Here is an 18,016-nt window from a genome sequence, read left to right on the forward strand (position 1 = left end):
TTGATATGTTCTTCAAAAGAGAGATCAGGGTCCAGAGTAACGCCGAGGTCCTTCACAGTTTTATTTGAGACGACTGTACAACCATCCAGATAAATTGTCAGATTCAACAGAAGATCTCTTTGTTTATTGGGACCTAGAACAAGCATCTCTGTTTTGTCTGAGTTTAAAAGTAGAAAGTTTGCAGCCATCCACTTCCTTATGTCTGAGACACAGGCTTCTAGCGAGGGCAATTTTGGGGCTTCACCATGTTTCATTGAAATGTACAGCTGTGTGTCATCCGCATAGCAGTGAAATTTAACATTATGCTTTCGAATGACATCCCCAAGAGGTAAAATATATAGTGAAAACAATAGTGGTCCTAAAACGGAACCTTGAGGAACACCAAAATTTACAGTTGATTTGTCAGAGGACAAACCATTCACAGAGACAAACTGATATCTTTCCGACAGATTAGACCTAAACCAGGCCAGAACTTGTCCATGTAGACCAATTTGGGTTTCCAATCTCTCCAAAAGAATGTGGTGATCGATGGTATCAAAAGCAGCACTAAGATCTAGGAGCACGAGGACAGACGCAGAACCTTGGTCTGACGTCATTAAAAGGTCATTTACCACCTTCACAAGTGCAGTCTCAGTGCTATGATGGGGTCTAAAACCAGACTGAAGCGTTTCGTGTACATTGTTTGTCTTCAGGAAGGCAGTGAGTTGCTGCGCAACAGCTTTTTCAAAAAATGTTGAGAGGAACGGAAGATTCGATATAGGCCGATAGTTTTTTTATAATTTCTGGGTCAAGATTTGGCTTTTTCAAGAGAGGCTTTATTACTGCCACTTTTAGTGAGTTTGGTACACATCCGGTGGATAGAGAGCCGTTTATTATGTTCAACATAGGAGGGCCAAGCACAGAAAGCAGCTCTTTCAGTAGTTTAGTTGGAATAGGGTCCAGTATGCAGCTTGAAGGTTTAGAGGCCATGATTATTTTCATCATTGTGTCAAGAGATATAGTACTAAAGCACTTTAGTGTCTCCCTTGATCCTAGGTCCTGGCAGGGTTGTGCAGACTCAGGACAACGGAGCTTTGGAGGAATACGCAGATTTAAAGAGGAGTCCGTAATTTGCTTTCTAATGATCATGATCTTTTCCTCAAAGAAGTTCATGAATTCATCACTGCTGAAGTGAGAGCCATCCTCTCTTGGGGAATGCTGCTTTTTAGTTAACTTTGCGACAGTATCAAAAATAAATTTTGGATTGTTCTTATTTTCCTCAATTAAGTTGGAAAAATAGGATGATCGAGCAGCAGTGAGGGCTCTTCGATACTGCACGGTACTGTCTTTCCAAGCTAGTCGGAAGACTTCCAGTTTGGTGTGGCGCCATTTCCGTTCCAATTTTCTGGAAGCTTGCTTCAGAGCTCGTGTATTTTCTGTATACCAGGGAGCTAGTTTCTTATGACAAATGTTTTTAGTTTTTAGGGGTGCAACTGCATCTAGGGTATTGCGCAAGGTTAAATTGAGTTCCTCGGTTAGGTGGTTAACTGATTTTTGTCCTCTGACGTCCTTGGGTAGGCAGAGGGAGTCTGGAAGGGCATCAAGGAATCTTTGGGTTGTCTGAGAATTTATAGCACGACTTTTAATGCTACTTGGTTGGGGTCTGAGCAGATTATTTGTTGCGATTGCGAACGTAATAAAATGGTGGTCCAATAGTCCAGGGTTATGAGGAAAAACATTAAGATCCACAACATTTATTCCATGGGACAAAACTAGGTCCAGAGTATGACTGTGGCAGTGAGTAGGTCCAGAGACATGTTGGACAAAACCCACTGAGTCGATGATGGCTCCGAAAGCCTTTTGGAGTGGGTCTGTGGATGACTACAAGGTCCGATAGGAATTCAGGGAACTCAGTGAGGAACGCTGCATATGGCCCAGGAGGCCTGTAAACAGTAGCTATAAAAAGTGATTGAGTAGGCTGCATAGATTTCATGACTAGAAGCTCAAAAGACGAAAACGGTTTTTTTTGGGGGGGGGGGTAAATTTAAATTTGCTATCATGTTTACATGTTTATAATCTTTTGACAACAGTGAAGGTATGCAAGACAATTTATGATATAACACAATGGATGACTAATTCGTCATTCATCATACTGCATTGATATTTGATATTATATATAACGTGTTACGCTTTGTTTTGTTTTGATTGAATGTTTTTCATGCCAACGGTGGTTCCATGTGCTGTAACTAGGAATGAAGACAAAATAGTTCAACAGAGTAAAGAACACAAACTGGAAGTGCAGTCTTTGTTGTTGAAAATGTATGCCGTACCCCATCCACACTGAAGACACTCTGAAATTTACATCAACCAGGGATAAAGAGAAAGTTAACACTGTGAAATGTTTCATACTTATTTGAAGTGTCTGTTGACTTGTTGGAAAAGATTAAAGGTCTACAATTTCTGCTTAATTTGTCAATATTACATTTTTATTCATTGATTTACTGGCCACCATTACTGTGGTTACATGTTCAGTATATGTATTGACCAGCAAACCCACTGCAGCCTACCTCACTAGCTCACTCTCCATCCCTGCTTTGGACAATTAATAGCATGACTCTCGTACTTCGCCCTTTTCCTTTATGGTTGATATTAACGACGAAAGGAGATATTATCTGTCTCCCCCCAATTTGTACCAGTGTTAAATACTGTGGAAAAATAAAAAACTGGGAAAATAGGTACTTAGAACTACCAATTAGTGTAGATAAATATTAAAGAAAAGGGTAAACACAACACTGGACTGAACCCCCTAATTGTCAAACTAATATTAGTGTACAACAATATAGAAGAGACATAACTAGAGGTTATGCAATATGGGTGTATATCCACTGCATGCTTCTTAGGTGTGTAATTGACATGACCAAGGAGCTATTGCAAATTTGAAACTATGAAAAATGTACGTTACACCTCGTTATTTTACAGTACACAAACAAGAGTGTGCGATATAGAAGGGAAGTCAGCGGACATTAGGTAACATGACCAAGGAGCTATTGAAACTTTACATTTAGAACAATTCATGTAAAATCATGTGAGATAAAAATGGACAAACTAAAGGGTGCGCAATGTGTAGGCCCACTCAGTGGACATTCTGAACCTTGTTTGAAGTCACCAGGTCACATGGCCAAGGAGCTATTGAAATTCTACATTTTGAAAAATTTATGTAAAACCATATGAGATGAAAATGGTCAAACTAAAGGGTGTGCAATGTGTAGGCCTACCGAGTGGACATTCTGAACCTTGTTTGAAGTCACCAGGTCACATGACCAAGGAGCTATTGAAAGTCTATATTTTGAAAAATTATCCTAAAATCTTGTGAGATGAAAATGGACAAACTAAAGGGTGTGCAATATAGAAGGGTATTCAGTGGACATTCTGTACCTTGTTTGAAGTCACCAGGTCACATGACCAAGGAGCTATTGAAATTCTACATTTTGAAAAATTCATGTAAAACCATGCGAGATAAATGGACAAACTAAAGGGTGTGCAATATAGAAGGGTAGTCAGTGGACATTCTGAACCTTGTTTGAAGTCAGTAGGTCACATGACCACGGAGCTATTGAAATTTGAATAAATAAAAAAACTTTGTACTTTGTTTACACTCCCTAACTAATTCAACTTGGAATACAAAATGCTGCTCACTTTCCACGTTTATTAGCTTTGGAAAGCGAATTAATGTCCAAATCGTGAAAATAAGACCTGTGCAATGTTGTGCACAATTTTTCCAACATCATGACACTTATTTGGAGTCTGTGTCTCAAGTGGTTTGAAAGCGCGAATATCCAACTTGAAGCTGTCTTTACCTCGGTGTTGTGCCCCTGGCCTGAGAGGATGGAAGTTCAATATGTAGCTAGATGTAGAAGGCTAATGTTAACTAGCTAACGTTGCCCGTGAATGGAAGTTAGGCTAGTGAGCAAGCATATTTGCCAGGTAGCCTAGGACAACAAAAAAGAAAAGCGTGTACTGTATGACAGAGTGATAGACCGTTTCGTCAACATGAAAGAAAGGATGGCATTGGCGTTTCTCTACAAGTAGGGTAGGTCAAACATACTTCTACTTACACGAACGTACACACACACACAGGTCATTTTTACCCAAGCACCGCACCTAAAAAAAAACATATGCCACAGGTTGAGAAAAATTGTCAGAATTATGAGGTTGTTGGAGGTGCGTCTTGGTCAGTTTAGCTCAGAAAATGCTGCCCTTGTAAATCCTGCCTAGTGAGGGGCCTCTTGTCTTGGGCAGAAATTCTGCTAACTTTACTTCGTACCACAATGCTGCGAGCGACAAACAGCCTTAATTTTCCAGAGTCAATGTTCATTGATACTCTTGTTTCAGTAGCGTCTGCACTGCGCGCAATTTGAGTAGTCGATACATAAAAAGGGTATTGTGAGAGGTTACCTTCTTATGTTTTCTTGCGTACAGACAATTGGAATATCTCGCAAAACCATAACTTAAAATTAATTTGATATATCGGCCAGCCATAATTTAGGGAGTTGTTCCGGAGGGGGGCCTCCTTAAATCGGAGAATTTTGCATTTTTGAAACACCTGAAATGGCTTTTTCCTGCAATCTAGAGCTATAATCATTATGCCTAATTCTATGTAAAAATAAATAAATAAATAAATCTGCATAAGGTTATCTATTAAGCATCTCATTACCTGTTCAATTTATTTTAAGGAATAATGATGGGCATTTATTCTTTAGAACTTTTATGCCTTAGGAGTTTAGTACAACATCCACACTGGTATATAGTATCATATCCTAATAATTAAAGCAACTTTTGTATTTTCTAAAGTCTACGAACCTTAGCAGGCATGCCAGCTAAGATAGTAAGACAAGCTACGCTAACTTGATTGATAGCCTGAAATAGCTTGGTAGCTAGTTATGAGAATGGGAACGTATCTAGCTGGCTAGCTAAAGCCAACTTCATAACATTGATAGGTGGCTAGTTTATAGAGAAACAACAACAATTATTATTATGTTTTTATTCATCAAGAAAGAATCAATTGGCTACATACATAGTTTGATCAAATTAATTTACAAAACATACCTCCTTCTAGTCTTGCACATCACCAACGCTTTGTGTCACTCTACACACTCTCTCCTCCTCCACTGACAATACTGTCTGCATGCATTAGAGGGGTGGGTACTCTTTGCCTGGTCCAGTCAATGTGCCTCTATGATTTCAATTATTAAAGGTCAAATCATTTCTGGGTAACAATTCAGTACCTTACAGTGATTGTTTTAAATTATAATGGTAGAAAATAAACAAAAATAGCTTCTTAGCAAAGATACATTTCTCAAGCAAGAATTTTGTTGGGACTGTCTGGGAGTGGTCTGAGTGAGGAGGGGAAATCTGAAAATGTGCTGTTATTGGCAGAGATGTTCGGAACGCTCTCATTGGTATATCAACCAATTTACCGCATGTGGTGTTACCAGGGAAGGCTAAAACTCCATCCCACCAAAACAGGCAGAAATTTCAGGCAGTCTTTTCAAACAGCTCTTACACTAAAGGGGCATTATCATAATTCAAAAAATGTCTGAGTATTATTCCAACCTCAGTGTGAAAATATATATTTTTAAAACCCTGGAAAATAAAATGTTTGACTGCACTGGGTCTGTAAGTTGTTTTAGTTGATTATAAGTTGACAACTTAAGGGGGGGGGGGATCTCATCTTTTCAAGTTAAAACACCTACATGTGTTTTTCTGTGTACTGTATATACATCAACTGACTAGCTACGTCTTTTAGGACTGCAGCCTAAACCGCTCGAGGTCCCGATGCGGTCCATCCTGGCTCCGAAGCACCCGGACATAGCTTTACTTCTGGTGGCCATGAGCAGGTCCTGCAGCCGGCTCCTTTGACTCTGGGCCCTGCTGTAGCTCTCGTCTGCAGCTAGCTCCCGGACGTCTGAGAGCAGAGGCCTCTGTGGGGCCTCTGGGGCCCTGTCCCACTCTGGGCTAGCCTTACTGTGTTCAGGCTCTGGGTTGGGGCCCTCGTAGTCCACTGCAGGGTCATCTGCTGTGGCCACTGCAGCCAAGTTCTCCTCGAATCGCTCCAGTAGATTCTGTAGAACAGGGAATTTATGTGGACATATCATGATGTTTCATTACTTGATTTAGTTACAGTATCCTGGGCACTGTTAGAGCCATCTATCACAGACAAACAAGTTCCTTAATCCATTGACATAAAGGTTTAAAAAAAAAAACTATATTATTTAACTTCAAATACTAAAAAAACATTCCAATATAACTCTAGATATTGTACACAAAAGACAGTTTTGAAAAGCTCAAATTAGGTCAGACATTTTCTTTCTGACTAACTGTTATTACATCACAAAAGTTGCCAAACACCTCGGGGGCCACCATCCAACACAACTTCCTTATAAATTATCCCAGGGACAATAAATCAGTGTACCCTACCTACATCAACTGAGAGGACTAGTAACTACCTACCTTCAATTGGGCCAAGTCGCTATCAGGGTATGGTCTGCCCAACACATGGGCCGCCACCAGCGTCTGTTGACAAAGCAGGAGCAGAAGTCCCCATGAGACGGCAGTCCTCACCATTCTTGATTCCATTTAGGCTGCGGTTTGTTAGTGCTAAGGCAAGTTGTTAGCCAGGCATTCTCTTAAATAGACACAACACACACGCCATACACACACACACACATACAGAGGAGACGGTCTGGTGTCAGTGGCTCATCATTTTGTGGATTGTCTGAAGTGCATTCCGACACCTCTGTCTGATAAGGTGGCTAGTAAAATGTAATTTTAAGTGGCAGCTGGGTGATGGCTGATGTGTGTGTGTGTGTGTGTGGTGTGTGTGTGTGTGTGTGTGTGTGTGTGTGTGTGTGTGTGTGTGTGTGTGTGTGTGTGGATACTCATGGTAGGTCTTTGGGGCCTGAGTTCAGACATGGCATGCTTTGTCGGGAATGCATCCACTACACAAATACTTGGAATTGCTCTCGCTCCAAACTCTGACTATAACACAGTGGGTTAAAAGCATGTTTTGCTACTCTATATATAGTAGGCAAAAAAACGGTTTATGAATGGAACCTCTTACCAGGTTAGAATAGTATACTGTTTTAGGCTTTAGTACATTTGTATTGCATCATACTGGCCGACTTGGCAAACATAATGTACATTGAGACATAAGACATAATGACAATGCAAACATGCACTATAAATAGGTACATGTTTGGTATAGTCTTAGAAAGTCTAAGTACCATCTCATTGAACGTTCAATAACCTTTAGCTATATGGTGTAAAATCCACAACTTCAAATTAAACTGAGGAATCACTGATAATGGCTTAGTTTAGAATGGTTCAAGCATCCTTAAAAAAGTTACATCTCTTCGTTTGAGTGTGTGGACCCCCTTCATGGAGTTTTCCAATCATCTTGCATGGTCCAAAAGAGAGAGGCCATAATGACTTGATTCACCTTGAGTGGTGGCATTTGAGTCACTCATCAATACGCTACTTGTGAATAAGTCATGTTATGACAACGGTTTCCAGCCCCACCTGTCAGTATTAACGTAAAGCATGTGAATTATCTGTTAAGGTGACTGTTGTTGGACATTGGCTGATATATGGATGACAATCTTGGGTGCTCTGTTTTTTAAATTTATTTAACCTTTTTAAACTAGGCAAGTCAGTTAATAACAAATTCTTATTTACAATGACGGCCTAGGAACAGTGGGTTAACTGCCTTGTTCAGGGGCAGAACAACAGATTTTTACCTTGTCAACTCGGGGTTTCGATCTAGCATCCTTTCGGTTACTGACCAAACACTCTAACCACTAGGCTGCCTGCTGCTCCATATAAGACTCCATATAAGAAGGCGAGACCTTTATCTCATGTCCTATCCAAATCGTTAACCCTCATGACTCATAAAGTGATTAGAATTTTTGGCATTACTGTGAAAATACGTCATTCGTTCCTAAAACGTAACGCTGCCTTATCACTGGACAGCATACAGTAACTAAGCACAGGTCAGGTTATCAGTAATGATGACCCACACCACTTGGTACAATGTTGAGATGAAGTGTGCATTTCCGGAAGGTCTGAACTGGGCAGAGTCCAGGGATGGTCGACAGTGTGAATCATATAATAATTTAACCATATAAAGCTATGTATCTAAAATGCACTATATATACAAAAGTACAGTACCAGTCAAAAGTTTGGACACCTACTCATTCAGGGTTTTTTATTTTATTTTTCTAAAATACCCCATTGAACACCTTTGGGATGAATTGGACATCATAACTAACTCTGGGTCTTCCTTTCCTGTGGCGGCCCTCATGAGAGCCAATTTCATCATAGAGCTTGATGGTTTTTGTGACTGCACTTTTAAATGTTTTATTTTACCCTTATTTTACCAGGTAAGTTGACTGAGAACACATTCTCATTTACAGCAACAACCTGGGGAATAGTTACAGGGGAGAGGAGGGGGGATGAATGAGGCAATTGGAAGAAACTTTCAAAGTTCTTGAAATTTTCTGCATTGACTGACCTTCAAGTCTTAAAGTAATGATGGACTGTCGTTTCTCTTTGCTTATTTGAGCTGTTCTTGCCATAATATGGACTTTGTCTTTTATCAAATAGGGCTATTTTCTGTATACCACCCCTACCTTGTCACAACTCAACTGATTTTGCTTAAATGTATTAAGAAGGAAAGAAATTCAACAAATTAACTTTTAACAAGGCACACCTGTTAATTGAAATGCATTCCAGGTGACTACCTCATGAAGCTGGTTGAGCGAATGCCAAGAATGTGCAAAGCTGTCATCAAGGCAAAGGGTGGCTACTTTGAAGAATTTCAAATATAAAATTAAAAAAAATTTGGTTACAACGTGATTCCATATGTGTTATTTCAGAGTTTTGATGTCTTCACTATTATTCTACAATGTAGAAAATAGTAAAGATAAAGAAACCTTTAAATGAGTAGGTGTCCAAACTTTTGACTGGTACTGTATTAGTGGATTCGGCTATTTCAGCCACACCCGTTGCTGACAGATGTATACAATTGAGCACACCGCCATGCAATCTCCATAGACAAACATTGGCAGTAGAATGGCATTACTGAAGAGCTCAGTGACTTTCAACGTGGCACCGTCATAGGATTCATCCTTCCCAACAAGTCAGTTCGTAACATTTCTGCCCTACCAGAACTGCCCTGGTCAACTGTAAGTGCTGTTATTGTGAAGTGGAAACGTCTAGGAGCAACAACGGCTCAGCCACAAAGTGGTAGGCTCCACAAGCTTACAGAATGGGACTGCTGAAGCGCGTATCGTTTATAAATCGTCTGTCCTCGTTAGCATCACTCAATACCGAGTTCCAAACTGCCTCTGGAAGCAACGTCAGCACATGATTTTGGAATAAGATGTTCAATGAGCAGGTGTCCACAAACTTTTAGTCATGTAGTGTACGTCTGGACTGTTTCGCAGAATGGTAGCCTATTCTGAACATTCTCTCTCCGTAGTGCTGAAATAACAGTAGTCTGCTCTGTGCCGAAGACGGCCTTGAAGCAAACCTTAGCTTTGAGGTTTATTCCTTGTGATTTTACTTTGCGCCAAGTAGTTTTTCTTTGCTTCTCTCGTAATTTATTGTTCTGTGAGGGTTAATTGTCTTGTTAGGGTCACTCTGTAGCCTAAGGGTCTGTTGTGAGTTAGTATGCTATGGTTATGTCATCCCAATTGATGCATGCACCTGACTCAATTTGGAGTATGATAGATCTATGAATGCGACCCCAAGGTTTAGGCAAACATCTCATTATTGTCCTCATTGAATATTCAGCCTGAGCTTATAATGACTAAGGCATTCTGTAATTTGCAATAATTTATTATTATTCTTAGTGGATGGTATGAAAGTAACCAGTCAAAACAATGTTTTATGCGCAGTTGTAAACATTTATTGTACACCATGACACCATCTTACATCAGTTCAAATAAATATATTGGCAATAAACAAAGTTCAATAAATCTAATAAAATAAATAGGTAGCATATAGCCTATAAATAAGAATACCATTTGGTAAGTAATGACGTTGCTGTTCCAGGTTGTGTAAGACTTCATCTTGTCTTTGCATCTGAAAATAGAGAAAACAAGATATTAACCAACATAAGTTTGTTTCTCAACATTAGAACTCTCACAATGGATATCAGACAACTTATACACACTGTTTTAGAGTGAACTACTTGGACACTATTTGGTTAAGAGATTGTATCTGATGCACAGTAGCCTATACCATCTCAAACTGAACTAAACTCACTGTGTTTGCCAACCGTGGTGCATCCAAGAGAGCTCATTGAGCCGATTCGGTCCATCCTTTGCCCGAAGCAGCCCGAGTATCTCTTTGATCTTGAGTCGTTTCGGACAGTTTTCAGGTCCCGAGCTGATAGGAACTCTCTTATGGCGGCTTTGTCCAGTCTTGTTTGTGGTTGCTCTCTCTCATCCTCTGCAACCATTGCCATGTCTTCAGGAGTGACATCGTCCAACTTTTCTGTGGAGACTCGCTCAACCTCACTCCGCTCAGGAAAGGACTTTTGAAGTCGATGGAGAAGTACCTGCAATGTCAAAAACAAGTTTGAACAAACAGTTTTAACGATATCCTTGGGCTTCAACGTCTAGGGATTATAAAGTACTTCATATGTCTGGAACAAGACCTCCCTCAAAGGAAAATATGAGGCTGTATAGCCTAAAAGGGACTCACATTTAAGACCTCCATGTCATCATTGGTCAGTAACCCGTTGTAGACAGGATATGTGCTGCTCAGCGGCAGATTTAAGAACAGGAGAACAAGTCCAAAAAGAGGACTGTTGGAGAGCTGCATTATTCTCTTTCTTCAGCGAAGTTGAAGTTGTGTGTAAAGCTTGTTTTCCTTGCAATTCAATTGTCGTTGTTTCTACACACCTACGCCAGGGTATTTTATATCTAGTCTGACACGCACAGTTATGCAAAGAATTGTTGTTACATGCCGACACCTGATTTGTGATAACACTAGCTGTCGGAAATGACTCCTTTTAAAGCATTGTCTTCCTAGATAATAGGGCATACCCATGACCTAGTCAGTTCAATCCTTTGTTTGGAAACATACGTTCATAAATTGGCTTGCATATTGTAAGAGATTTTTCACATTGAGTAGCCTACTGAAAGTCATAGGCTAAGCCTTGCCAACAGTGGGCCGCTGTCTAGCATTGAGGACAGACCTTGCGCCTTGTTTAATATTAGACTTCTAAAAGTGCTGATATATTAATTATTAAGCAATTATCAAGTTCTCACTAAACCACATCCCACTGGGCACAAACTGGTTGAGTCAATTTAATTTGTCAATGTATCGTGACAACGTCAGATTTTAAACGTAATCCACTATTAGAAACAAAAACAATAGGCTGGGCAACACCTACTGGAGAACTGATCTATCTTCACCTACTCTTTGGTCTCCCATCTACAGTTTTAACCAAGCCCAGCCCGCTTAGCTAGGACATTTATCACTGACTATTACCAATGTGCTATCTTGAGAATGATTGTTAAGAGACATCCACTTAAAAATGAAATAGTCACTGTTGCTATCAAAGTCATTCCAAAGTGTAGGCTTATTAACAGAGCAAATGAAACACAACCAAAATGTATCAATCATCAATGATACTATTTAGGCTTAATATAGCATTTGTAAAGTCATCAACATCAATTGTTTTGAATTCAACACAGAATTGAACTAAAATAGACAGTACAATAGGCATAGGATTTCAAGCACTCGTTGATTTAAAATGTAATGATATTTAGTGATATTGAATTGTGTTTGGTTGTCGATGCAACCAAATATCAACATTTGAAGGAGATGTATCTTCTGTTTGGATAGTTCCATCTGTGCCACGGACTTAGTCTGGCCTTAATTCCAGTTTGTCTACAAATTAAAAATGTATATGTTGGATTCACATAACCATCTCAACCTGTGTGTGTGTGTGTGTGTGTTTGTGTGTGTGTGTGTGTGTGTGTGTGTGTGTGTGTGTCTCTAAGGTGGGGTGTGTGCTGGGCCCTGGGGTAATGCTCTCTCTACAGACCTGCCTGATTTTAATGTTGCCAGTTTACATTTTTTTTTATTGTGTTATATCGATGTGGAATATAGGCTACTGCATCTGCCACATTCTTGTTCCTGAACTTACATTGACTTTTGTAGAGTGTCAATAACTTTCTTTTTTACAATAAACAATGGGAGTCTTTCCAATGTTTTGGTTCAATGACAATAGTTGAGCTTATGATGGGAATAAATTCGTTAACTGTGTCATATTACTTGACTACAAGAATGCTAAATATTGTTGATAATTCGTTTTCTTATAATAATATATCATATTTGAACCTAATGTGCTGGCATTGCAGAGCTGGTTTAGTCCATAAACTATTTGAATTGAAGTAGTTCATTGTCAGTATGTCTTGAATTTCTCTCATTGTCTTTCTCTCTGTGCAACAACTAGCCTAATGTGACAACTGGTAGGCTATAATGTCTTGAATTCATAATAAATATATGTTGATGACAAGAAAACAAAGTGTTCTATATCTAATAGTTTATTATAAATAATACCATCTCCCAACATAAACAAACATATACATTGATTTTATACACACAAGTGAACAATACTGTACAGGCGTCCAACATAACAAATGCGTTATATCGGCTATTTCTGGAGTGCAATTAGAACCATATATTCCTTTTTCGTAGTAGAAATCAAATATGCATATGTCTAATTCTCACTGACCAAGTCTAGAAACATGCCAACACTGAAATTAAGAGATTTAATTTTGTATGTTTTAATATCAAAATTATTTAATATACGTTAGTTTATCAAATAAATATATTATTTGACAGAAAAAAAATGAATTCTCCATAATGGGAAGGAGATTTCCACAGAGGTCAGACATGACACAGTTTCGTGATGTCCATGAATGGGTAGCCTACATTGTTCTTCAGTTCCCAAATATTCTCTTCTTGTTACCTGCAAATACAAATGAAAAGAATGTAATGATCACTGTTTAATTCATTTTTAAATTAGCCAAACATCACCAAGCATACGTTCAAGTCATATAGCCTTAAATTGGATCAAAAATGAATACAGCCCTTTCTTGAGTACAATAATATAAAGGACTTAATATTGATGAGTGTGTGATCTTGTAACAACCTTTATATTCTATTTTACAATAGGCAGAGCTATGCGTATAATCTATTCTGCGTGCGTAAAACCAATACATTTTATGCATACATTTTAGCAGCAAATTATGCCCTATGTACTTTTTCTACCCAAAGGCTGTGTTTAGACAGGCAGCCCAATTCTGATATTTTTTTTTTTAAACTAATTGGCCTTTTGGGTTGAGTCAGGTTAGTGCTAAAAAAGATCTGATGTGAAAAGGGCAGATGTTATTGGTCAAAATACCAATTACTGGAAACAAGATTAGGGCTGACTGTCTAAATCGTAGCCTACTACATTCTTGAGCAGATTTGTATTTTTTTTAAGGCATTCCACTCAAGTTATTGCCGTAAAAGATGTACCAGTCTTGACGTTATTGCACCCCAGTCCGCTCCACGAGCCGATTCTCTCAATCCGATTACCGAAACAGCTGTTGAACGATTTGGCCGTCTTTGTCAAACCGATGAGATCTTTCAGGCGTGACACCACAAGGCTTTCGGGGGCAATTCTGTTGGGTGTGTTCATGATCATTCTCTCTTCCTGCCCCCGGATCGCCGTGGGCGAGTTCTCAATGTCCTCCATCTCAGCTGTGTCCACATCCTCAGACTCAGATGGATAGACGTAATTTTCCTCGTTAACGGTCAACTTGTCCTCGAGCCGCTGGATCAGGTCCTATAAGTGAACAAATGGCATGTATTAATGTCACATGATCATAACACATTACTTTGAAAGGTGATTTTAATAGAACTTATAGATGCTATAGAATATATGCGCTATGTCACCAGTTAAAAGTTGTTATAAATCTGCAGAAATTAAACAATTCTAAGAACTCAAATGTACTTGATTTTCTATTTTATGTTTCTGAGCTGGTTCTTACTGTAGTAGGGTGTCTTACCTTCAGATTTTCCAACTCTTGAACATTCCTTCTGGCATATGGAGTTCCACAGCTCACACTGAGTGTCGTTATTAATATGATATATCCAAGGAAAATATGCAATTTCGCCATTCCAATAACGATCCCCCCGCTGTCTTTTTGAGGCGTCTCAGATGTCCCGTTCAGTGTTTTAATGACGGGATGACCAGGTCGCCTTTTTATATAGAGCGCCGTGCTTTGGACAGTAGGCCTACTTATGAAGGACTGCATGTTATGACAGAATTCAGCTTGACATTCCATTGCCTTGACAGTAAGTGATAAGGGAGCCTGGTTGTGTGCGGTGCCCGGACCGACTTCCTTTTTAAGATAAGATTTAGTTTAGACCATTATTTGGACTAAAGATGGTTATGTGCTCTAGAATCAATCGTAGCCTAAGTATTCGGTGTCGTGTTTTTGGGGGTGAGAGGAGGATGAGGGATGATGAAGAAGAGTAGGTGGAGGATGGTGAGAAGGAGGTTGCAATAGGCTTCTCATCGCTATATGGTATCGCTTGTTGAGTTTAAAGCTCTGATTGAGGAAATGTTGTTGACCATTGTGATTGTTTTCTATGTATTGTGCTCTTTGTATGTACAGTAAAGTTTTGAGAATGACACAAATATTAATTTTCACAAAGACTTCTGCCTCAGTTTGTATGATGGCAATTTGCATGATGGCAATTTACATATACTCCAGAATGTTATGAAGAATGATCAGATGAATTGCAATTAATTGCAAAGTCCCTCTTTGCCATGCAAATGAACTGAAACCCCAAAAAACATTTCCACTGCATTTCAGCCCTGCCACAAAAGGACCAGCTGACATCATGTCAGTGATTCTCTCGTTAACACAGGTGTGAGTGTTGAAAAGGACAAGGCTGGAGATCACTCTGTCATGCTGATTGAGTTTGAATAACAGACTGGAAGCTTCAAAAGGAGGGTGGTGCTTGGAATCACTGTTCTTCCTCTGTCAACCATGGTTACCTGCAAGGAAACACGTGCCGTTATCATTGCTTTGCACAAAAAGGGCTTCACAGGCAAGGACATTGCTGCCAGTAAGATTGCACCTAAATCAACCATTTATCAGATCATCAAGAACTTCAAGGAGAGCGGTTCAATTGTTGTGAAGAAGGCTTCAGGGTGCCCAAGAAAGTCCAGCAAGCGCCAGGACCGTCTCCTAAAGTTGATTCAGCTGCGGGATCGGGGCACCACTAGTACAGAGCTTGCTCAGGAATGGCAGCAGGCAGGTGTGAGGCGAAGACTTTTGGAGGATGGCCTGGTGTCAAGAAGGGCAGCAAAGAAGCCACTTCTCCAGGAAAAACATCAGGGACAGACTGATATTCTGCAAAAGGTACAGGGATTGGACTGCTGAGGACTGGGGTAAGTCATTTTCTCTGATGAATCCCCTTTCCAATTGTTTGGGGCATCCGGAAAAAAGCTTGTCCGGAGAAGACAAGGTGAGGGCTACCATCAGTCCTGTGTCATGCCAACAGTAAAGCATCCTGAGACCATTCATGTGTGGGGTTGCTTCTCAGCCAAGGGAGTGGGCTCACTCACAGTTTTGCCTAAGAACACAGCCATGAATAAAGAATGGTGCCAACACATCCTCCGAGAGCAGCTTCTCCCAACCATCCAGGAACAGTTTGGTGACGAACAATGCCTTTTCCAGCATGATGGAGCACCTTGCCATAAGGCAACAGTGATAACTAAGTGGCTCTGGGAACAAAACATCAATATTTTGGGTCCATGGCCAGGAAACTCCCCAGACCTTAATCCCATTGAGAACTTGTGGTCAATCCTCAAGAGGTGGGTGGACAAACAACAACCCACAAATTCTGACAAACTCCAAGCATTGATTATGCACGAATGGGCTGCCATCAGTCAGGATGTGGCCCAGAAGTTAATTGACAGCATGCCAGGGTGGATTGCAGAGGTCTTGAAAAAGAGGGGTCAACACAGCAAATATTCACTCTTTGCATCAACTTCATGTAATTGTCAATAAAAGCCTTCGACACTTATGAAATGCTTGTAATTATACTTCAGTATTCCATAGTAACATCTGACAAAGATATCTATCTAAAGACACTGAAGCAGCAAAGTTTGTGGAAATTAATATTTGTGTCATTCTCAAAACTTTTGGCCACGTCTGTACACAATGATTTTTAAGCATTGAGACTGTTGAGACATGGATTGTGTATGTGTGCCATTCAGAGGGTGAATGGGCAAGACAAAAGATTGAAATGTCTTTGAACAAGGTATGTGGTAGTAGGTACCAGGCACACTTGTTTGTTTCGAGAACTGCAAGGCTACTGGGTTTTTCATGCTCAGCAGTCCACCACCCAAAGGACATCCAGCCAACTTGACACAACAGTGGGAAGCATTGGAGTCAACATGGGCCAGCATCCCTCTGGAATGCTTTCAACACTTTGTAGAGTCCATACCTCTATGAATTGAGGCTGTTCTGAGGGCAAAAGGACAGGTGCAACTCAATAATAGGAAGGTATTCTTAATGTTTTGTAATGTACACTGTGCGTATATCTGGCACTAATAGTGGAATGATAGTGTTTCACAGTATTATTTACCTGACAGTGTTGTGATTGGCGGCATCTGTTGTCAAACTAGGAAAGCGGTTCTGGCTTTGTGGCTGTGTTATCTAGTGGAAATCGTTCTGTCATTTCCTGATTTCTAAAATTCTACACTGTTCAATTTAAGTTTATTCAGTGCTTGTACTCTCACACAATCTAGGGCAGGTATTCCCAAACTGGGGTACACCAATGCTGTTGGGGGTACACCAAAGAAAAATGTGATTCACATAGAAAATAAAAATAAAAACATTTTAAAAAAAATACAGTCCATTTATATTTTCCAATGGGGCTATACATTTGGGTGAGGTTTTTTTCTCACCTGAGTAGCCTCGTTTCACTGCCAAAAATAAAATTAAACAGTCTAGTGTTCAGCGAAATAACAACACAATGTCAAATACAGGTAGTCTAGTCAAATAATTAACATCCAATCAAAGTGCTCTCTCATGGGATTTCCACTAGGTCCGTATGTTGCCAAACGTAGCTGCTGCTCATTCCTTTTGCTCGAGAATGGATAAATGGTTAAGTAAGGCCCGAGCCCATAGAGACACATACCAGCTCTACTGGTAGTACTGCTACTACCAGCAGTACTACACCTGCACCTGTCGACTACACAAGTTGTTCTGCTTCCACGAGCACATCCAATGCTAGCATCCGTAATTCTACATTTGTTGTTAGCCCAGCTAGCATGGACACAGACAGTTGTGAATCTGGTGCAGCTGAAGAGCTACTGCACCCTTACCCGGGAAAGCACCGAACGACAGACAGGGACGTTGGACCATCGAAGAGGCGCTCTCTCCACTGGCTTCCAGTCGAAGCTCGCATCCGCTACAAGACCATGGTGCTTGCCTACGGAGCTGTGAGGGGAACGGCACCTCCGTACCTTCAGGCCCTGATCAGGCCCTACACCCAAACAAGGGCACTGCGTTCATCCAGCTCTGGCCTGCTCGCCTCCCTACCTCTGAGGAAGCACAGTTCCCGCTCAGCCCAGTCAAAACTGTTCGCTGCTCTGGCACCCCAATGGTGGAACAAGCTCCCTCACGACGCCAGGACAGCGGAGTCAATCACCACCTTCCGGAGACACCTGAAACCCCACCTCTTTAAGGAATACCTGGGATAGGATAAAGTAATCCTTCTAACCCCCCCTTAAAAGATTTAGATGCACTATTGTAAAGTGGTTGTTCCACTGGATATTATAAGGTGAATGCACCAATTTGTAAGTCGCTCTGGATAAGAGCGTCTGCTAAATGACTTAAATGTAAATGTAAACTACATTGATTTGGGGTTCACCTACACTACTGTTCAAAAG

General features: G+C 40.3%; 3 protein-coding genes across 3 annotated transcripts; all 3 read right to left on the reverse strand.

The window, feature by feature from the left end:
• Positions 1-5,015: 5,015 nt before the first annotated feature.
• Positions 5,016-6,615, reverse strand: LOC100136387 (cardiac hormone). Its single transcript, NM_001123545.2, has 2 exons — positions 6,490-6,615; positions 5,016-6,101 (listed from the first exon to the last, which is right to left on the reverse strand). Exons 1-2 carry the CDS (start codon positions 6,613-6,615, stop codon positions 5,769-5,771), a joined length of 459 nt encoding a protein of 152 aa, NP_001117017.1. The 3' UTR covers positions 5,016-5,768.
• A 3,374-nt stretch (positions 6,616-9,989) lies between these two features.
• Positions 9,990-10,921, reverse strand: LOC106567367 (brain natriuretic peptide). Its single transcript, XM_014136528.3, has 3 exons — positions 10,747-10,921; positions 10,306-10,600; positions 9,990-10,122 (listed from the first exon to the last, which is right to left on the reverse strand). The coding sequence occupies exons 1-3, from the start codon at positions 10,864-10,866 to the stop codon at positions 10,106-10,108; spliced, it is 432 nt and encodes a 143-aa protein (XP_013992003.1). The 5' UTR covers positions 10,867-10,921; the 3' UTR covers positions 9,990-10,105.
• Positions 10,922-12,585: 1,664 nt separating this feature from the next.
• On the reverse strand, positions 12,586-14,303 carry LOC106567366 (ventricular natriuretic peptide). Its single transcript, XM_014136527.3, has 3 exons — positions 14,112-14,303; positions 13,579-13,888; positions 12,586-13,027 (listed from the first exon to the last, which is right to left on the reverse strand). The coding sequence occupies exons 1-3, from the start codon at positions 14,220-14,222 to the stop codon at positions 12,999-13,001; spliced, it is 450 nt and encodes a 149-aa protein (XP_013992002.1). The 5' UTR covers positions 14,223-14,303; the 3' UTR covers positions 12,586-12,998.
• Between the last annotated feature and the right edge of the window lie 3,713 nt (positions 14,304-18,016).

This window comes from Salmo salar, chromosome 13 (assembly GCF_965601325.2).
Source record: "Salmo salar chromosome 13, fSalSal1, whole genome shotgun sequence".
NCBI classification, from domain to species: domain Eukaryota; kingdom Metazoa; phylum Chordata; class Actinopteri; order Salmoniformes; family Salmonidae; genus Salmo; species Salmo salar.

Coding starts and splice junctions, on each gene's coding strand:
- LOC106567367 (XM_014136528.3), bottom strand. CDS start 10,866: ATGCAGCTCTCCAACAGTCCTCTTTTTGGACTTGTTCTCCTGTTCTTA. Junction 10,601..10,746: donor ATGACATGGAGGTCTTAAAT/GTGAGTCCCTTT, acceptor TTGACATTGCAG/GTACTTCTCCATCGACTTCA.
- LOC100136387 (NM_001123545.2), bottom strand. CDS start 6,615: ATGGAATCAAGAATGGTGAGGACTGCCGTCTCATGGGGACTTCTGCTC. Junction 6,102..6,489: donor GCGACTTGGCCCAATTGAAG/GTAGGTAGTTAC, acceptor CCTGTTCTACAG/AATCTACTGGAGCGATTCGA.
- LOC106567366 (XM_014136527.3), bottom strand. CDS start 14,222: ATGGCGAAATTGCATATTTTCCTTGGATATATCATATTAATAACGACA. Junction 13,889..14,111: donor AAGAGTTGGAAAATCTGAAG/GTAAGACACCCT, acceptor GTTCACTTATAG/GACCTGATCCAGCGGCTCGA. Junction 13,028..13,578: donor GTGCAATAACGTCAAGACTG/GTACATCTTTTA, acceptor TTGTATTTGCAG/GTAACAAGAAGAGAATATTT.